The 18,109-nt window shown below is 37.6% G+C and overlaps 2 protein-coding genes across 3 annotated transcripts in view; one reads left to right on the top strand and one right to left on the bottom strand.

The window, feature by feature from the left end:
• Positions 1-874: 874 nt before the first annotated feature.
• On the bottom strand, positions 875-14,027 carry LOC122491378 (putative protein FAM172B). Of its 2 annotated transcripts, none has more exons than XM_043594037.1 (2): positions 13,784-14,027; positions 875-2,360 (listed from the first exon to the last, which is right to left on the bottom strand). In XM_043594037.1, exon 2 carries the CDS (start codon positions 2,067-2,069, stop codon positions 1,266-1,268), a length of 804 nt encoding a protein of 267 aa, XP_043449972.1. In that variant the 5' UTR covers positions 2,070-2,360; positions 13,784-14,027; the 3' UTR covers positions 875-1,265. The 2 variants fall into 2 exon arrangements, with proteins under 2 accessions (XP_043449972.1, XP_043449973.1); XM_043594038.1 differs by lacking the exon at positions 13,784-14,027 and adding an exon at positions 13,190-13,284.
• SENP7 (SUMO specific peptidase 7) overlaps positions 13,357-18,109 on the top strand; it is a 157,728-nt gene continuing 152,975 nt past the window's right edge. The window contains 1 exon segment of the mRNA XM_043594036.1: positions 13,357-13,470. Within this exon segment, the coding sequence (XP_043449971.1) occupies positions 13,431-13,470 (40 nt within the window). The 5' untranslated portion in view covers positions 13,357-13,430.

The raw sequence follows: 18,109 nt of genomic DNA, 5'->3' as shown, positions 1-18,109 counted from the left end.
CAGCTAGGCTCTGATGTTGGACTCCATCGTTGGTCCACTTAGTCCAGTTGTTGTTGTTGTTGTTGTTGATGTTGTTGTCACTTAGTCTAGTTTTAGCAAGAATTTGGCTGTCAGTGAAAATTTCTCATTTTTGGCACTTAATCATCCTCTAGATCTGATAAAATTCCTCATCCTCCACTGTCAATGTGTTATCAACCTGGCCTGGCTTCAGTAAGAATTACGCTGAGTCAGTCTAGTAAGAATCTCTCTTATGCCTGATGTTTCTTTCCTCTTAGTTAATTTTCCATTCACTGATCCTCACCCTACACTTTGGCTATAATATTGCCCCCTCAATTGTCCTTGGTGAATTAGAAGTTGAGGCTGATTTCTCTCTCCAACTTCAAAACCCCCAATGCAGCAATCCCTCTTAAAGTCTTCCTTATGTCTTTAATAAATGTCATGAATAATTTTTTCTTTAACACGGCTCTCCCATAATTTTTTAGCTTCAGTTAACTGGACTATTTTCTCCCACCTCAAGACCTTTGCATATGCTATTCCTTTGCCTATGAATTTGTTTTCCCAACTGCTGTTGTCTTTCAAACTAAGCGTCATTTTCTCACAGACGTATTACCTGTACCCCAAGGCTGTTAGCTCTCATACTAGATGTTCCATGGCACCTTGAATTTCTGAACACTCTTCACACTTTCAATTTGTTGTTCATTGTGAACTCCATATGGATAAAGGCAACGTTGGTCTTGTTTGCTGGTGTCCTCAACACGTACTATTGATGGGGACATAGTAGACACTCAAATATTAGCTGAAGGTATGAGTAAACACCTAAAGTAAACTTCAACATAAGAACAATAAATTCAAACAGAACACAAACATACAAAAATGGAGTTTATAATCATTTTTATGTTCACTTATAATTTTAGTATGGCATTAACAACATAGAAACTGAAGACTGACTTAGTGTTTAATTTCTATCAACTGCAGTTTTGGTGTCATTCTATTAAGACATAAGACAGGTTTTCAAAAGATCCTCTAACTTGACTAATACTGTAAAATATTAATTATGGCATTGACTGATGCCCAGCTCATCAATAGGCTACAAAAAAGAACATATTCACTTTTCAAAAAAAGTAACAAATCAAACCTCAAGCCAGAATATAACACTGTGTATATTCTTTTCATAACATAATACTGCAGAGTATTCTTTTTCTTCTAGCATCTACATTCGCAGCATTTCAGTGGGACAAAAAAATCTTAGGTGACAAAAAAGTAAGTTAAGCAATTTGCTTTCTTTTTGTGGAGCTTCTAGTTACTATTGGCACTCGAGAAAAATTAATAGTTGTTTTGGCTTTCAAAGCTTTTTTAAAGTATTTAAAAATTGACTGAAGGCTAGAGGAAGGGGCTAAGTTGTGTTTTTCTGTACCAGCAGAAACCATAGGAAACTCCTGTTTTAAAACAGTAGCTGCAGGTTTATCCAAAGGCTTAGGGCTTGTCACCCATTCACGGCAGTGGTGCTTTATCCAGGCCAATAACTGAACATCACTTCCCAGCTGGTGTCCTACATGATGTTCAGAGTCAATAAAGGCAACAGCATATACTTTGTTCATCACTTCCCACTTTTTACGAACAAGTAAGTCCATAAAAACCAAGCCTCCGTAACCATGTACAATGAAGGCAACATCCTTGCCTTCAGTCTTTGAAATGAAGTAATCCCAAATGTAAGCCATGTGTTCTTCAGGAGTGTTGCTGCATCTTTTAGGGGTGCACTGGAGAGGTTGCTGGACAGATAAAAAGTTCTCTGCTGGAACCATTTTTAGGGAAGATGACCCCTTAGTTTGGGTTAAAAGGCCTTTCCGCTCTTCTTCCATGTTTAGGTCGATGAAATTGTCATTGGGGTTTAGCACAATTACATCATAATGTGCCTGCAATGCCATTTGAATACATGGTATCTGACTTCCATGTTGGAGACCATGATGTATTATTGCCTGCTGACTCCACTGACCAGCTCTAAAGACTCCTTGGTCTTGAAGAAGAACAAGAAGAACAGAACGATGACTTGTTAATGCTCTCTCACTCATGAAAAAGAAGCTTCTTGGTTCTTTATCAGCCTCTGGTGGGATATATACTTTTTGTAATTTGCATACTTTCTCCAAAAGCTCATAAATATATTGTTCAAGCAAATAGCCAAGGGCCTGGTAGCGCTTGCTGTTCCTCTCAAAGACATTTTTATAATAGTTAAAAACAAAAGGCCTTTGTGTCTCAGTGTGTCTCAATTCAGCTTTTTCATTGAAGTCATATTTAAGTTCTTCTAGTAAGTCAGATTGTTCAATAAATTTTTGGAAGCTCAGCTCCCGAGTAACTGGTAACCACTGAAAATAAAAAAGCAATAATCTGTCAGTGGTAGAAAAAACTAAAAATACCGCTTGTTAAATTATTCCTGTGGGAAATCATTCTAAAATTAAGTACTTCACTAATACATTACCCTTTTAATCTAAATTAAGGACTGAGTTAAGGACTTAATCTGAGTTAAGGACTTTAACTCAAAATAATTGTGAATGATGCAAAGTAGTAAGGGATAATTAAGTATGGGAAAATGGCCAGACCATACATAATGACAGAACTGACCCACAATCCATAGCAACTTGCCCAGGAAGCCAACCCCTTATCTACAATAAATAGCCCAGGAAGCCAGCCTGCTATAAGTCAGATTTGTACGAAGTCAGACTACTACCTCTAGTGACAATCCAGCAAGCTAAACAATAACCTCTGTTACAACTGGCCACAAATGGCCAGGACTTGACTAATAACTGAGAGCTTTCCTAATTTTTATCCCTGCTTCCAAATTAGGACCCATGAGAAAAAGCCAAATATGCATCCCTAACCAATCACACAGGATATTCTGCTTTTAGTTAGCCCACCTGCAGCTTCCCCAGGCCAACAGCCTCCAATCAGGACATACCAACAGCCTTTCTTATTTTCCACTATAAAGCTTTCCCAGTTTTCTGCCTTCCTTTGAGTCTCTGCCAAAATGCAAGTGATGTGGTTGACTACATTGATATAGCTAGCACAGAATAAATAGGTTTTGCTTTTCTCATTTGGTTTGGCTTTATTTCCACAGTCAGCATTCAATAATTTTTGCTGTTAAATAAATGGCAGGGGATGGCAGTGGGGGTGAAATGCAAACCAGGCAGTACAGGTTATGATCAATTTATCTTACAATGAAGATATGGTATTTCAGATGTCTGAGAAGAAAAAAGTGGCTGACTAAAAAGTTAATTTAGACAGTTATTGTGGACAAAGCCTAAAAGGAAAAGACTTTGAAAGGTTAAGTGGCTTGCCCTGAAGATTATTCATTAAATTATTATTAAATACACGATTGGGTACTGAGGTTGTTGGACTCTAAAATTCATGTTCTTAACTAATACATGAATATGTTCTCTGCTTAATTTCTTAACATTGACAGTGGTAATCCATGACTCACTTCCAATAAGTAGCAGTGAAAATGATTTTTAATTACACTCATGAAACTATCAAGGCTTATGGCAAAATTAAGATGGTGCTTGCTTACTTTATTTTCTTAACTATTTTCTCACTTTCTGAAACTTATTCTGATTCCCATATGTAACGGCTATGTTATGAAGGTGTTTGGTTGTCCAAACCACCCAACGTATCTAGACTGTTCTCTATTCCCTCCTGTTCCATTAAAAAACTGTTTTCTGGGGTGCCTGGGTGACTCAGTTAGTTGAGCGACCAACTTCGGCTCAGGTCATGATATCGTGGTTTGTGAGTTCAAGGCCCGCATCGGGCTCTGTGCTGACAGCTTGGAGCCTGGAGCCTGCTTCGGATTCTGTGTCTTCCCCTCCCCTGCTCATGCTCTGTGTGTGTGTGTCTCTCTCAATAATGAATAAAACGTTAAAAAAAACAAACTGTTTCTTCTAGTGTTGCTGATCTCAGAGGCCATTATGTAATTAATGTCTTTCCAAAGTGTAAATGACAGATAGACCTAATTATCCTTTAAAAGGAGAAGCCTTGGGGTGCCTGGGTGGCTCAGCCTGTTGGGCTGGGCATCCAAATTCGGCTCAGGTCATGATCTTCATGGGTTGTGAGTTCAAGCCCTGTGTCGGGCTCTGTGCTGACAGCTCAGAGCCTGGAGCCTGGTTCAGATTTTGTGTCCCTCTCTTGCTCTGCTCTTCCCCTGCTGGTGCTCTGTTGCTCTCTCTCAAGAATAAATAAAACATTAAAAAAAAATTAAAAGGAGAAACCTCTTGGAGGGAAGGTGGGTGGGGAATGGGCAAAATGGGTGATGGGTATTATGGAGGCACTTGCTGTAATGAGCACTGGGTATTGTATGTAAGTGATGAATCTCTAAATTCTATTCCTGAAACCAATATTACACTATATGTTAACTAGAATTTAAATAAATAAATACATATATATAGAGAGAAGTCTGTCGAATTAGATTGATTTAGGTTTAAACCCTAGCTCCAAATTTTCAGTTCGAGTGACTTTCAGCAGGTTCTTACCTTCTATGCGTTTCTTCATCTTCTGAGTTTTACTTTATGCTATTTAATAGTGATCCTTATTACTCTCTATCTTGCTACTCTGCTTTATTTTTCTTCATAGTCTACATTACCACTTAACACATAATTGCTTGTATATTTTTCAACTTTACGTCTTCCCTCACTAGAATGAAAGCTATAGGAGAACAGGAATTTTATTTAACTATAGCTTCAGTGTTTAGAATGCCCTCTGGCACATATTATATAAATATTTTTTGAGAGAATAAATGCAAAACAGGGATAACAATATTTCACAAGGCTGTTGTGTGAAATTAACTAATGTAGGCAAAAACCATACTACATAGTGTCTCACGCATGGAAGGTTCTGTGAAATTAGACAGGATGATATTCATTTTTGAGAAATGTGAAATAAAAAACCGTATATATCTCTTTCCAGCCTTCCTTATTCACTTAACATTGTGATATTTATCCATATTAATAAATGTATTTCTACATCATTCATTTTGTTTTTGGTGTTCCATTTCTTGAATATGCCATAGTTTAACCATTTTCCTGTGGAAGAACATTTAGATTGCTCTAATTTTCTACTATTATATACAAAACTGAAATGGGTATTTTTATAGCTATATTTTTGTGCACATATCAAAAATTTCCCTAGGCAATATACTTGAAGGTGGAATTTCTAGGTTATATCAGCATCTTTCACTTCACCAGACATTGCCAAATTGCTCTTTAAAAAGAAAGTTCTATTTTATAAATTGGAATGGATGACCAGGTTTGCACAGAAAACCAATAGTCTCTCAGATCTAAAATACCCTGTTTAGGAGTGCCTGGCTGGTTCAGTAGGAAGAATATGTGACTCTTGATATTGGGGTCATGAGGTAGAGCCCCATGTTAGGGGTAGAGATTACTTAAATAAATAAAATTTAAAAAATACTGTTTATTCAGATGTTGGTCTGAAAATTGCCTTTTCCTCTACTGAGATACAGTATATTTAAAGCTCAAAGAACTGGGGCACCTGGGTGGCTCAGTCGGTTGGGTGTACGACTTCGGCTCAGGTCATGATCGCACAGTCAGTGAGTTCGAGCCCTGAATCAGGCTCTGTGCTGACAGCTCAGAGATTGAAACCTGCTTCGGACTCTGTGTCTCCCTCTCTCTCTGCCTCTCCCCTGCTCATGCTCTGTCTCTCTGTGTCTCAAAAATAAATAAAAACATTAAAAAAATTTTTAAAAAACACATCAATTTCTTCTTCTTAAAAAGAAAACCTCAAAGAACTAAGCAAAGAATTTTGTTAGCTATTTAACTCTTTTTTAATCAGAAAGTAAAATAAACAAAATCAGTATTTTCATTCTTTTTTAATCAGTATTTAAAAAAATTTTTTTTAATGTTTATTTATTCTTGAGAGAAAGACAGAGTGCAAGTGGGGAGGAGCAGAGAGACACATAGAATCCGAAGCAGTCTCCAGGCCTTGAGCTATCAGCACAGAGCCCAATGTGGGGCTTGAACTCGTTAACCATGATATCATGACCTGAGCCAAAGTCTGACACCTAACTGACTGAGCCACCCAGGTGCCCCTTAATCAGTATTTTCTAATAGCACATAGGACAACATTTAATGATCTTTTCCACTTTTGTTCAGTGTTTGTATACTTAGTTGTTTGAGACACTTCTCAGGGCTGAAGAATGAGAGTTTGCAAACTGGAAAAACAAAATGGCACATAGATATATAAAGGATAGGTGGTGATGGGGTGAACAGGAGCAAGGTAGAGAGTATCTTCCAGAATGAAAAGCTAGATGATTTCTAGCACATTTTGCTTAGCTAATATCCTCCAACCTGAAACTCTCCCCTAAATTTATATCTAATTGTCTACTAGGTATATTGACTTAGATGTTAAATAGCCATCTCAAGCTTAACATGCCCAAAATACCTTCTTCAATCTGCTCTCTCTACTCTTTGCTATCTTAGTACGTGACAACTTTATTCTTTCAGTTGCTCATGCTTTAAATGTTCCTTCTCTCTTTTACACTCAATCCAATCAATCAGCAAATCTTTAGGCTCTTATTTTTTTTAATGTATTTTAATTTTTTATTTTTTGAGAGAGTGCATGTGTGTGCAGGGGAGGGGAGAGGGGGAGAGAGAGAGAGAGAGAGAGAGAGAGAGAGAGAGATTGAGAGAGAGAGAGAGAGAGAGAGAGAGAGAGAGAGAGAGAGAGAGACAGAATCCCAAGCAGGCTCCATCTCAGGAATGTGAGCTCATGCCCTGAGCCAAAATCAAGAGTCACATGTGAAGCTCAACAGACTGAGCCACCCAGGCATCCCTAGGCTCTGTTATTTGAGATACACCTGTAATCTAATCACTTATCAGCCTTCCACCTCTATCACCCTAGTTCAACTCAACAATAACTTTATCAAGTAACATTATCAAGTCTCCTATATAATCTCTTTGCATAAGCTCTTATCATCATGCAGTCTGTTTTCCACATAGCAGCTAGAGTGATCTTTTCAAAACCTCTAAATTGGATCTCACACACCTGTTCAAAATTCTCAATGGTTTCCCCTCTCAGAATAAAAGATTAGGTCCTTATCACTGCCTGCAAGGTCCCACATGGCCCTTAGCTCTTCAATGTCATTGCCTTACATGCCTACTCATCTAGCTGCAGGATCTGGCTCTTAGCTCTTTCTCAGGTGTCATTTCCCACTATGCTCTTGCTTACTTCACTCTAGCCACACCTGGCCTTTTTGCCTCCAACTGTGAAGCAAGCTCCTGTTTAGGGCATTCCCCTTCACTATGCCCACAGCTTGGAACACTCTTCCTGTAGATATTTCATTTCCTTCACATTTCTGTCCACTTGTTATCTGATCAGAGATGTGAGCATTCTATCTGAAAGGGCAATTCTAATTCTTCCTCATTCTCCTATCTATGCTTAGCTCCTTCCCTTCTCTTTCCTTCCTTTCCCTTCACTTTCCTCCCTCTACCTCTCTTTTTTTAAAGCACTTATTTCCTACCAGCTGACACATACTTGCTTATTTTCTGCACCCCCTTCCCCCACCAACCCATTAGAATGTAAGTTCCATGAGAACAGGGACAAAGACTTTGTTTTGTTCACTACTGTATCTCTAGTTCTTGGAATAATGCCCGGTACATACTAAGCACTTAAATATTATTGTTAGAAATTTACAATTTTTGCTAAGGGCATAAGTTAGTAAAGAGCAAAAGACCTCTAGCTGCATATACAGGAGAAAGATGCACACAAAGCTCTCTAAAAATTATAGAGGCTTCTTGTATAATTTTAAAGTTAATAAATGTCAATTTATTAATCATTCTTAGAGAATATCCTATGCATTTATGTTTTTTTCTTTTAAAAATCAAGATGGTTCATTTAAATAAAGGAGAAAAATCATCAAACTGTTTTTAGTTCTCTAAGGATTGGGTTGAACAAGATAGCTTAGTTTTAGGAATAAGATTATTAGAGCTGCAAAGCATGTTATTGATATTCATTGTTAATGTGTTTTTTATAGAGAAGTAAGGATTTTCAAAGTAAAATGACATACCCAAAGTAACTCAGGCAGCTCTAGGAGACTGAGAGAAGATTCATTTTTTACCGATGATCTTGTAAATGCATAGTATTTAACTTATTTCATTCATCTTCCAAAAATTTAGTGAAGGTATTTGTTAGACACTTAGTGTCTTACATCAAGTAGCCTAGTCATTTTACATTGAATGGAATAATGGAGAATAGTATATAATCATTAATTAGAATACTAGGGGTGTCTGGGTGGCTCAGTTGATTAAGCGTCTGATTTTGGCTCAGGTCATGATCTTATGCTACATGAGTTTGGAGCCTCCTGTTGGGCTCTGCGCTGACAGCATGGAGCCTGGGGCCTGCTTTGGATTCTGCGTGTCTCTCTCTCTCTCTCTCTCTCTCTCTCTCTCTCTCTCTCTCTGCCCCTCCCCCTTCGTACTCTCTCTCAAAAATAAATATAAGAAAAATTTAAAAAGTAATAATTATTAATGAGAATTTCAAATTAGGTTCTTCTAGTAACCTGGATTAGGTGATTGACACAGCTGTTATTTTTTGTTTTAGGGATGGCTATTGTTTCTAATTACTTATTTAAAAAAATTTTTTTTAACGTTTATTCATTTTTTGAGAAAAAGAGAGAGACAGAGTGTGAGTGGGAAAGGGGCAGAGAGAGGGAGACACAGAATCCAAAGCAGGCTCCAGGTTCTGAGCTGTCAGCACAGAGCCCAATAGGGGCTCGAACTCATGAACTGCGAGATCATGACCTGAGCTGAAGTTGGACGCTCAGCTGAATGAGCCACCCAGGCGCCCCTCTAATTATTTATTTTAAAAATTGTAGTATAATATACTAAAATTTACTATTTTAGCCATTTTTATTTGTGTAGTTCAGTGACATTAAATAGATTCACATTGTTGTGCCACCGTTACTGCTATCTATCCATAGAACGTTTTTCATCTTGCCAAAATCTAACTTTGTAACCATTAAGGGATAACTACTCATTTCCCCATTGCCCCAGCCCCCAGCAAACCATTCTACTTGCTAGGAATTTGACAAGTGAGTAGTTGGGGCAATAGAATCACAGATGCACATAATTTTAATTAGCTTGATTTTAAGGAGCTCCTTTTCTCTCCAGGATCATCAATTGGCTTTACTAAGCAATATTTTACATTCTTCACAGATGAACAGTAAGCTTTTATGAAAATAAAATTTTACAACCTGAGAAGTTAGCATCTAAAACCCTGGTTACTCAGTAATACCTTATTACAGTGATTATAGTCCTTTGGTATACTTTGGAGGTCTTTTGTATATCCTATGCCATTAGGAAGCACAGAGTGAAGGATGCTTCACTCAGAAAATTTAAGAATATCTAAATGCTTTTTATTACAATGACCATGATTTTATTTATTTACAAAAACAAAATAAAGAATCCTAGAAAACATGTCTTAAGAAAATAATTACTATTTTCATACAAAAGCAGATTATTCTCAACACAGAATGCAAAAATGAAGTTTTTTACTAAAATTATGCTTGTATACAATTCTATTTAGTAAATTACAGAAAAAAACTAGAAAATGATAAAGCTAATGAAATAACATATGTGAAAGGTTCAAAAAAAGCAAACTAAATCCCTTCCTCCTAGGATTCCTTCTCCCTACCTACCTCTCCCCAGGAAAGACTAAAGTGGCTGAATTTAATGTAGCTGAGGTAAAGACACAGAAATAGGCTATTAGAAATAGAAAAATAGAATAGAATAGAAATAGAATATTAGAAATAGAAAGAAAAAAAGTTAGATGTCACCAAATCTTGGGTTTTCAAATTTGAGTATGCGACAGAAATTTCTGGAAAAGTTAAAGAAAAAAAAGTTTAGTCAACTATTATAAAGAGAAACATCTCATAACAACTGATGGTTAGTGTTGCCAGCCATCCCTAAAGGGCCTTCCAATGCTTCTCTCTCTCTCCTAAAGTAACCACTCTGGACTTTTATAGAAATCAGTGCTTTGCATTTCTTTATGGTTTTATCTCCTAAGTATACAGCGCTATAAATTATAGTTTAGTGTTATACTTAAAAAAAGAAATACTTGATATGTCTTCCTGGGATAAATTTTAAACATACAGATTATCAGGCCCCACTTGTAGGAGGTTCTGATTTAAAAGGTCTGAGGTGGGACCTGGAGTAGGTAGTTTAAGAAAAGATGCTCCCAAATAATTCTGAAAACTAGATTTTTGGATTTACCGACTTTGTGCAGTCCTAGACCCTACATTTCATGTTTCTTGATTTGGATTATTCAGAGGCAAGTGGGTACCAAAAGTTAAAGGCTAAAGAAGATGAGACTACCTAAAGCCTCAGTTTTTACTAACAATAATATAAATTGAAAAATTTCTCTTGAAACTAATGTATTAAGGCACATTTCTGTGCCTCAATAACAACAGAAATGTGCCTTAATACATTATGTGTGCCTAAGAAACAGATGTGCCTAAGAAACAAATGTATTAAGGCAAAGAAATGCTAAATAAATGTAACATTTTAAGATAGGACACTTCAAAGAAGTTAGCAGTATATGTACAAGATATCTTGGGCTTGGCTGGCCCAGGGCCAAATGACAGTTTAGGGATCTTAGGTTAAAGATTTGTGCACAGATTCCTTCTATAGATTTTTGGACAACAGATTATCCATCTACTCCTCAAATACCTAGAGTTACTGCAGGTTTTCATAACTTGTGGAAACAGGCCGTTCCACTGCAGGGCAGTTACAGTTGGTGACTGTTAAAAAAAAAAAAAAAGATATCTTTAAAACTAACTTAAAAAGATACCTTTAAAACTAAACAATCTTATGTATCTTTTCATGAATTACAGATTACTTCATTTATATGTGGAACAAAAACTTGCTTCACATAAGAATTCTCAATATTTTAAAGATAAAAGTCAATTACTAATGAAAATGGAGTGAATAGCAACATAACTCCATGTATCTTTGCAAACTGTAGGTTTCCTGGAGCCCATGGTAAGAAATTCCACATTGTTTCTTTTAGTTTTTAAAATAGGAAGTCCAGATATCTACAGTGCCCATCTAAACCTCTTTACATTCATATTGTACTTAAAGTTAATTCACTTGTGATGAGAAAGGGCCTTTTGCAGATTTTATTAAGCTCTCTTCAAAGAAATTGCTAATCCAGGGGTAAAATAAAGGGTTGATCAATTTCATACTGTCTCTTTGTCTTGAAACTATTAAAACCAAACTCAATGCATAGAACAAAAATAAAAATATAATACTTAATGTAATCACTTTTACGCACCTTTAATGCTCAATAAAGAGCCGTACCCATTAGATAACACCTGTCCATCGTCTCTTATAAAATACTGGGCTGACGAATTTCTAATCTCAAATAATTTTAATTTGAAAGGTTCTATACAGTGTGAGTTAAATGTACATAAACAAAATGACATTATCCCCAAACATACTAAGACAATCACTTTTTTTTTTTTTTGGTCTTTCTTATTTTTAACATAAGAAACCTCTCACCTGAGCATCACTTATTTTTATGAAAGGCAAAGTGAGGTTAAGTGACTCTCTCAAAAGTAGAAACTGAACTTTTAGTCCTTTAGTTGTTTGCAATGCAGTTAACTATGAGACAGAGATTAATGCTCTAACAATAAAAATACTGGTCCAAAAGCAAATTTGAAATTCTTGAGCTTCAAGTTCATTTATCTTCAAACGTTATTTGAAACAAGTTCCAATTCAAAGAGACAAATTGGCTACACGGTATATTAGCAGAACGGTATATTTGTTTCAAGAAGTCTAAGTGACACATTTGCAAACTGAATAATTAACTTCTTATAATTTCATTTCTTATAAGCTAATGTCTTACTGCTAAACTTTAAAACCACTTACTTTTATGGAAGCTGCTAATTTGGGTGGAAATCGATAAGGCCTACTTACACTTTCCTTTTTTATGTTCCCATCTCTCAGCTCTATTTCCATCTTTTGCAGTTAATTTGTTTCCTACAATATTGGCAAATGAATTAAGCTGGTTTGATTCCGGAGCTAAATTATTCAATGAAAAACGTTGATTTATGAAGAAACTTAAAATTCAGCTATTTTTTTTCTTTAAACAGTGTTTTGCTTTGCTAAACAGAAATAAACTAGGGCCTCTAAATGAAACCCTTGTCGTGAATTTCAATCTCATCAAGCTCTGAAATATTCCTGCTTTTCAACTATTCCTGCCCTGTAAAACACTCCCCCGGGCCCAAGAGCCCAACTAGGCTTTAACACCTGGAGGCTTACCTGTACCTCAGCACACATCATACAGTAATTAAGGACGCTTGACTCAAGAAGCAGGAGACTGGGCTCTAGGGCCAGTTAGGTAAGTCCCTTTATTGGCCTTGGTCAAATGGGGAAAGGGGATGGGATGTTAAGCTCAAGGAGCTCCAAGATCCCTTCTGCTTGGAACATTCTAAGATCGTTTTGCCTCTGACTAATCATGCGTGAGCTGAATTATGTTTAACTTACTCTGATTACATCTTACACATTTAAAAAACTAATATGTATATCGTGGCCAATAAAACAGGGCAATTTTCTAAACTGATGAGCCCTTTGAAAGAACTGAAAAAGAAAAATAAGTCTAAAAATAGTCTGAGTTCATTGAGGACTGGGCTAGTCTCTTAAGTACTTTAATAATAGTTGAACGAATTCCAGTTTACAGCCATCCACTTTCTATAACTTCAGCGTTTTATGTTTTAAAAAAACTGAGTTCTAGTTTACCTTTTTTTCTGGACCTTTAAAAATGATGAGTGTGAATTTTAAAAAGAGATGCTCTTTATTACTATGACATTTTTCCTCAGCTGACCAAATACATTTCCACTCCAAATGCTAAGCCAATGTCTAGGCTAACAGGTGGCTTTACCGTCTTTTTATTTCTGAGTTTGAGGACACTCTTGAGGACAAGTAGCTAGGAGAGACCGTGTAGTATTCCTTTTATTTTCATTTTTCTGGGCCACCTCGCGAGAGTCCTTAAACTACAGGAATTCCTAAAGTTTCCCCTTTTTCAATTTTCAGTCTACCCCAGCCTTGAAAGTAAACAAAGCCGCAGACGATCTCGGGCTAAAACCACGCACACAACCTCACTTTCCGATAGGTTCAGAGATAATAAGAATTAGTACCACTAAATAGGCATTCGAGGTGGCAACCCGCAGAGAAAACAAGTCCCAGGAAGTGATTTCCGGGTGAGGTGGGAGGGGCAGCTGATTTCCGGTCTGAGGGCAGGCGACGGCTCTTGCGCAAGCGCTGTTCGTACTTTCCTGGCTTTCCTTTCCCCCCCCTCCCCTCCCCCTCTCTTCCCCAGCCTGAGGGGTCTTGAGGTGACAGCGACAGCAACTGCGACTCCAGCAGGAGGAAGAGAAGATGGACAAGGGGAAGGCCGGGCGACGTCGATCTTCATCCGGTGAGAACGGGTCGGAGGAGGGCTGAGCATATTCTCTTCAACCTTGGGCAAATGGGAGGTACAGGCGGCGACGGGTGCGGCGGCCCGGACCAGAGAGGGCTCGGGCTCGAGCTCCCGTGGGGGCTCGGGCTCCCGTTCGCGCGGGGAGGGGAGGGGAGGGGCGGGGAGGGTACGAGCGGAGGGGCGCGCACAATGGAAGACTCCCGGGGCGTCCCCGCCTCTGCCAGTCGGAGACCGAGTCCTAGCTGTCATCAAAGCCCTGGCCGCTCTTAACCCCAACACCCCTTCAGGTTTTCCCTCGTCCCCCGAACACCTTGCGTGAGTCTCGTCGGCCCAGGAATCTTCCCGGTTGGCTTGCCGCTCCCCTGCCACGCCTTCTTCTAATTCCACCAGTGTACCAGTTTCACTTCCAGCCCCTGACCCCACTTTTTCTCTATTTCTTTGATTCTCGATTCAGCTTCCTTCTCACCCCCTTACCTCGGGGCAGGTATAGCCGCGGCTGCAAAGGGGGAGAGGCGGGGCTTGTTAATTGACACTTCATCGCTCAGATCAGCGCTGCGACGCGTTTCGGTCTTTTGAACAGGCCCTCTTAATAACCTTTTTCTTTTCCAGCCTCCTGCTGCTTCTTCCAGAAGTGAGTAAAAAGTCGAACAAAGGATTTGAAGTCGTGCTTCCATTGTGTTTTTATTCGCCGTGTGTTTTTGTTTTTGAAATTGCTTTATGGCTTCAGCTCGGGGTACTACATGTTGGAAACACAAAAGTGGAGTTGTAAGACATGAGCTAGAGCTCCTCGTAGTCAACAAGTTTTTGTCAAAGATCTCATCTGCTAAGAGTACCTCATTTCCTCGTGTTAAGTCCTGTGGATGCACTAGAGGAGGAGAGGGGGAGGACTCTATTTTTAATAAGCTTACAGTTCAGTCCACAAACTAACACCCAATGAATCAGTTAATTCATTGTCTCCTTTCTTACTGTACCGTTTATTTTTGCAGAGACAGTCTTAGCAATTACAAATTTATTAGGAGTCTCTGATGGCAGTGCGTCTCAAACCTTTTTCTGCCTTATTTGCAAAGGAGGAGTGAACAGGATTTCTGGGACATTGCTTGAAGCAGTTAAAAACCTGACTCCCTTTTCATAAGCAGCCGTGTGTGTGTGTGTGTGTGTGTGTGTGTGTGTGTGTGTGTGTGTGTTTTCTAGGGATATTCTTTGCCTCTGAAAGTACGTGCATTGCATATATGAAAGTACCGGCCTGCAATAGATCAGTGTTTATTTTAATATACTTTTTTTCCTCTTCTAAGACCTTCATGTAAAATTTACACATTAGGAAAATGCGCATTGTTTATCTGCTGCCAATTGCATGCTTTCTAACAGAGCTTTAGGGATTATTATTCTTCAGTTTAAGATGCACAGCCTTTTTTCAATAAGTGCATTTCATCTTAATACATTTCTTTTGAGGGGGAGCAGCAAGATATTAACCCTGTCCTTCAGCAAATCCCATCTCCTTTCACTTGTCACACTTATTTATTACAGTTAACATGATGCAAGTAGCTGTGGGAGGTAAAATTTGAAAACACAGCTGTTATTTCATAAAAGATAGTGATGTTTATGTTACCTATACCTCTGGAGAAGTTTTTTGTTTTTTGTTTTTTTCCTGGTGATTTTCTTTTTGGAGCTGTCCTTTTTGAAAAATAATTGCTATTGTATAAAACCCATTTTAAAATCTAATATTACCTAGCTGTTTTCCAGTATTCATCTGGTTTTAAGAGACGAATATTAATTTTTAAGAATGATTCTAAAGTATGTTTAATTTTCTCCACAGATTATCAGAAATAAAACTAATCAGTTGGTTTGAAGGGATTCTGGATTCTGTGTGATATTTGTATGCATATATTTGCCATTTCATTAGGAGTGGTTACTAGCTTGAACTCATGACCGGAAGTGACATTTGTGGTCATCAGAATTTCCAAGAGCTCCAAAGAGAGGAATTTGATAATAAAATAGGAAGAATTCTATTTAGTTAGAAGTAGAATGTAGATAGCAGTAGGGAAAAAAAAAATGAAGTTTCAAAGTTTCCTCTGTGAGACTGCACTAGGTTTCCCTAAAACATACACCTAAAGAAGAAACTGTGAAGGGTTACATAGTGTATTCCTGATATATCTTTTAGTTGCAAGTAGCACTCACTTGCAATTGGTTTAAGTTAAACACAAAACAAGTATTTATGGATTCATGTACCTGATAACTCTAAGAGTGGGATGGTTTCCAGCATGGTTATAATCTACTTTAGGCACTGGTTCTTAAGGTGTGTTGGGGACCTCTGGGTTCCCTTAGACCCTTCTGGGTCTGTGAGGTCAAAATTGTTTTTTGTAACAATTCTAAGACACTGTTTACCTTTTCCTCTTATTCTCCCACATGTGTACAGTAGAGTTTTCCAGAGGCTACATGACATGTATCACAACAAATTGAATGCAGAAACAGATGGGGGGGAAACAGTTGTCTTTTATTAAGCTAGACATGAAAGAGATTTGCAAATAAGTAAAATACTGCCATTCTTCTCAGCATTAAAACAATTATTTTTCATATAATACTTGAGCGATGTTAGCATGCAATGAGTTTATTGTTTTTAAATGAATTGATATTTTAAAATTAAAAGAAAAATTTTATAAGTAGAAGAATCACAAAAGCTCTGATTAACTTTTCTGTAATGTGTCCATGAATCAGGAATTAAGCACAAAGCACCTTTGAGCAGTGAGACGAGAAATTACAAAGTCTGTATGCTAAAGTTTACTTGTGAGAAGCTTCTCTAGCTTTTCTTCAGAGTACGTTGTATCTATATTTTAAAATTATTTGTAACCCCAATGAGCATGAATATCTTATTTTCAAGTTCACAGAATGTCAAAAGCAGTAAATTAAATGGGACACAGATAAAAAATTTACTGATGCCAGAGACAGGTCCACTAACAACTGAGTAAAATAATAATTAAATAATGCACAGGTCATTCAAGGGAGAATGACCATTAGAAAGGTTTAATAACGAAAGTATAACATAAATTAGAGTCATAGATAACAATTTTCAAATGAATCTTTGATTTCAAACAGGAAAGTTCAAGTGAATTTTAGGTTTTCAATGGATTGCTTCAGGCAACATGCAAGGAATCTGTGTTCACTTTCATTTAAGTTAAGGGTACATACGTTGAGTACTTTGGTACTAAGCAGTGTACTAAGAATTTTAGGGACTTTAATTCTTTCAAAAGCCCTGTGAAGTGGTTATTATTTCTGATATACAGATGAGACAACTGGATTTAGAGAGGGTAAGCAACTGTTAGCAAGTAAGAAGCAGAGCCAGGATTCAAAGTCTGGTCTGATTACAAAATATATAATTTTAACTTCTTTTGCTGTCACAGGGCATGGGTGAGTCTCACTTGGAAAAAAGAAGTTTCTGTGGACAAATAAGTATGAGAGCTGTAGTTACAAGAAAAATTAATTTATTGCAGAATTTTTAGAGCCTTTGTTATGCTATAGTACACTGAGCCTCTGCAAAAGAGTAGCTGAGCATTCACTGTTATTCAAACAAGTGAAACTCTTCTCTCCTCCCGTCCCCCCCCCCCCCCCCCCCCCCCCCGCTTTATCTTGAGGATCTAGTGTCCCATGATGATATGCCTTTATTTTTTTAGTAGCCCCTGGTGCTGTCTGCATATTTTGCATTATAGGTGTAATGAACGATACTTGAAGGTCAAAATCAGAATCTGCAATTAATCATGATAAAACTACATTATGTGCATAGATGTTAGCTGAAGCCATTGGCATGAATGGAATTACCCACAGACCGTACAGAGAGAAAAACATCTTGAATCACATACATTTAATTTCAATGTAAAGAGGAAGAGACATTGGTGGGCAGATGGGCAAATTAGGAAACAAGGAGAGTGAAAAGCAATGTAAATTACAGAGTTAAAATAGTGTGAGAGTGCTGAATTTGGCAATTAGGAGGTTACTTTTACCACTGATTTTAGTAGGACGGAAGCCAGATTTCAAGAGGCTGAATGAAACAAGGAAAACAAAATGTAAAAAAAAAAAAAAAAAGAAAGAAAGAAAAAGAAAAAAAGATTTCTGAACAAGTTGGAGTAGGACATTAGGTAGAAAGGAATTTTTTTTCCTTAAGACTCTAAGACACTTAAATCAGATTGGTATGGAGCTGGAAAGGGGTCAGTGGAAAGAGAAAGATATTAAGTAGGAGATAATTGATGGGGTGAGGTTTCAAAAGAAATGGGGGAGATTGGAATCAAGAGTTTCTTGAGATGGGCAGAAAGGAGGGAAGATGGTTAAAGATACAAATACATTTTGAGAAGTTAATGATATTGTAGTCATGGCTTCTAAGTGACGCAAAGAAAGATCATCTTTTGAAAAAACAAAAAGGACTTTCAAGTGGTAATAGGAGCTCAAAATGGAATAAGTAGTCAGGGATGAATAAAAGAACTGTTAACTAACTTTGAAAGTCTTTGTTAAAACAATTGTGAATTTTGGGGCACCTGGGTGGCTCAGTAGGTTAAGTGGCTGACTTGGGCTTAGGTCATGATCTTGCAGGCCATGGGTTCAAGCCCTATGTGGGGCTCTGTGCACCTAGCTTAGAGCCTGGAGCCTGCTT

Source organism: Prionailurus bengalensis, chromosome C2 (genome assembly GCF_016509475.1).
Source record: "Prionailurus bengalensis isolate Pbe53 chromosome C2, Fcat_Pben_1.1_paternal_pri, whole genome shotgun sequence".
NCBI classification, from domain to species: domain Eukaryota; kingdom Metazoa; phylum Chordata; class Mammalia; order Carnivora; family Felidae; genus Prionailurus; species Prionailurus bengalensis.
The sequence above is the reverse complement of the archived record's forward strand: the minus strand, read 5'-3'. Positions and strand labels throughout refer to the sequence as shown.

Bases quoted from the DNA above. Each gene is read 5' to 3' on its own strand.
- LOC122491378 (XM_043594037.1), bottom strand. From the start codon at position 2,069: ATGAGTGAGAGAGCATTAACAAGTCATCGTTCTGTTCTTCTTGTTCTT.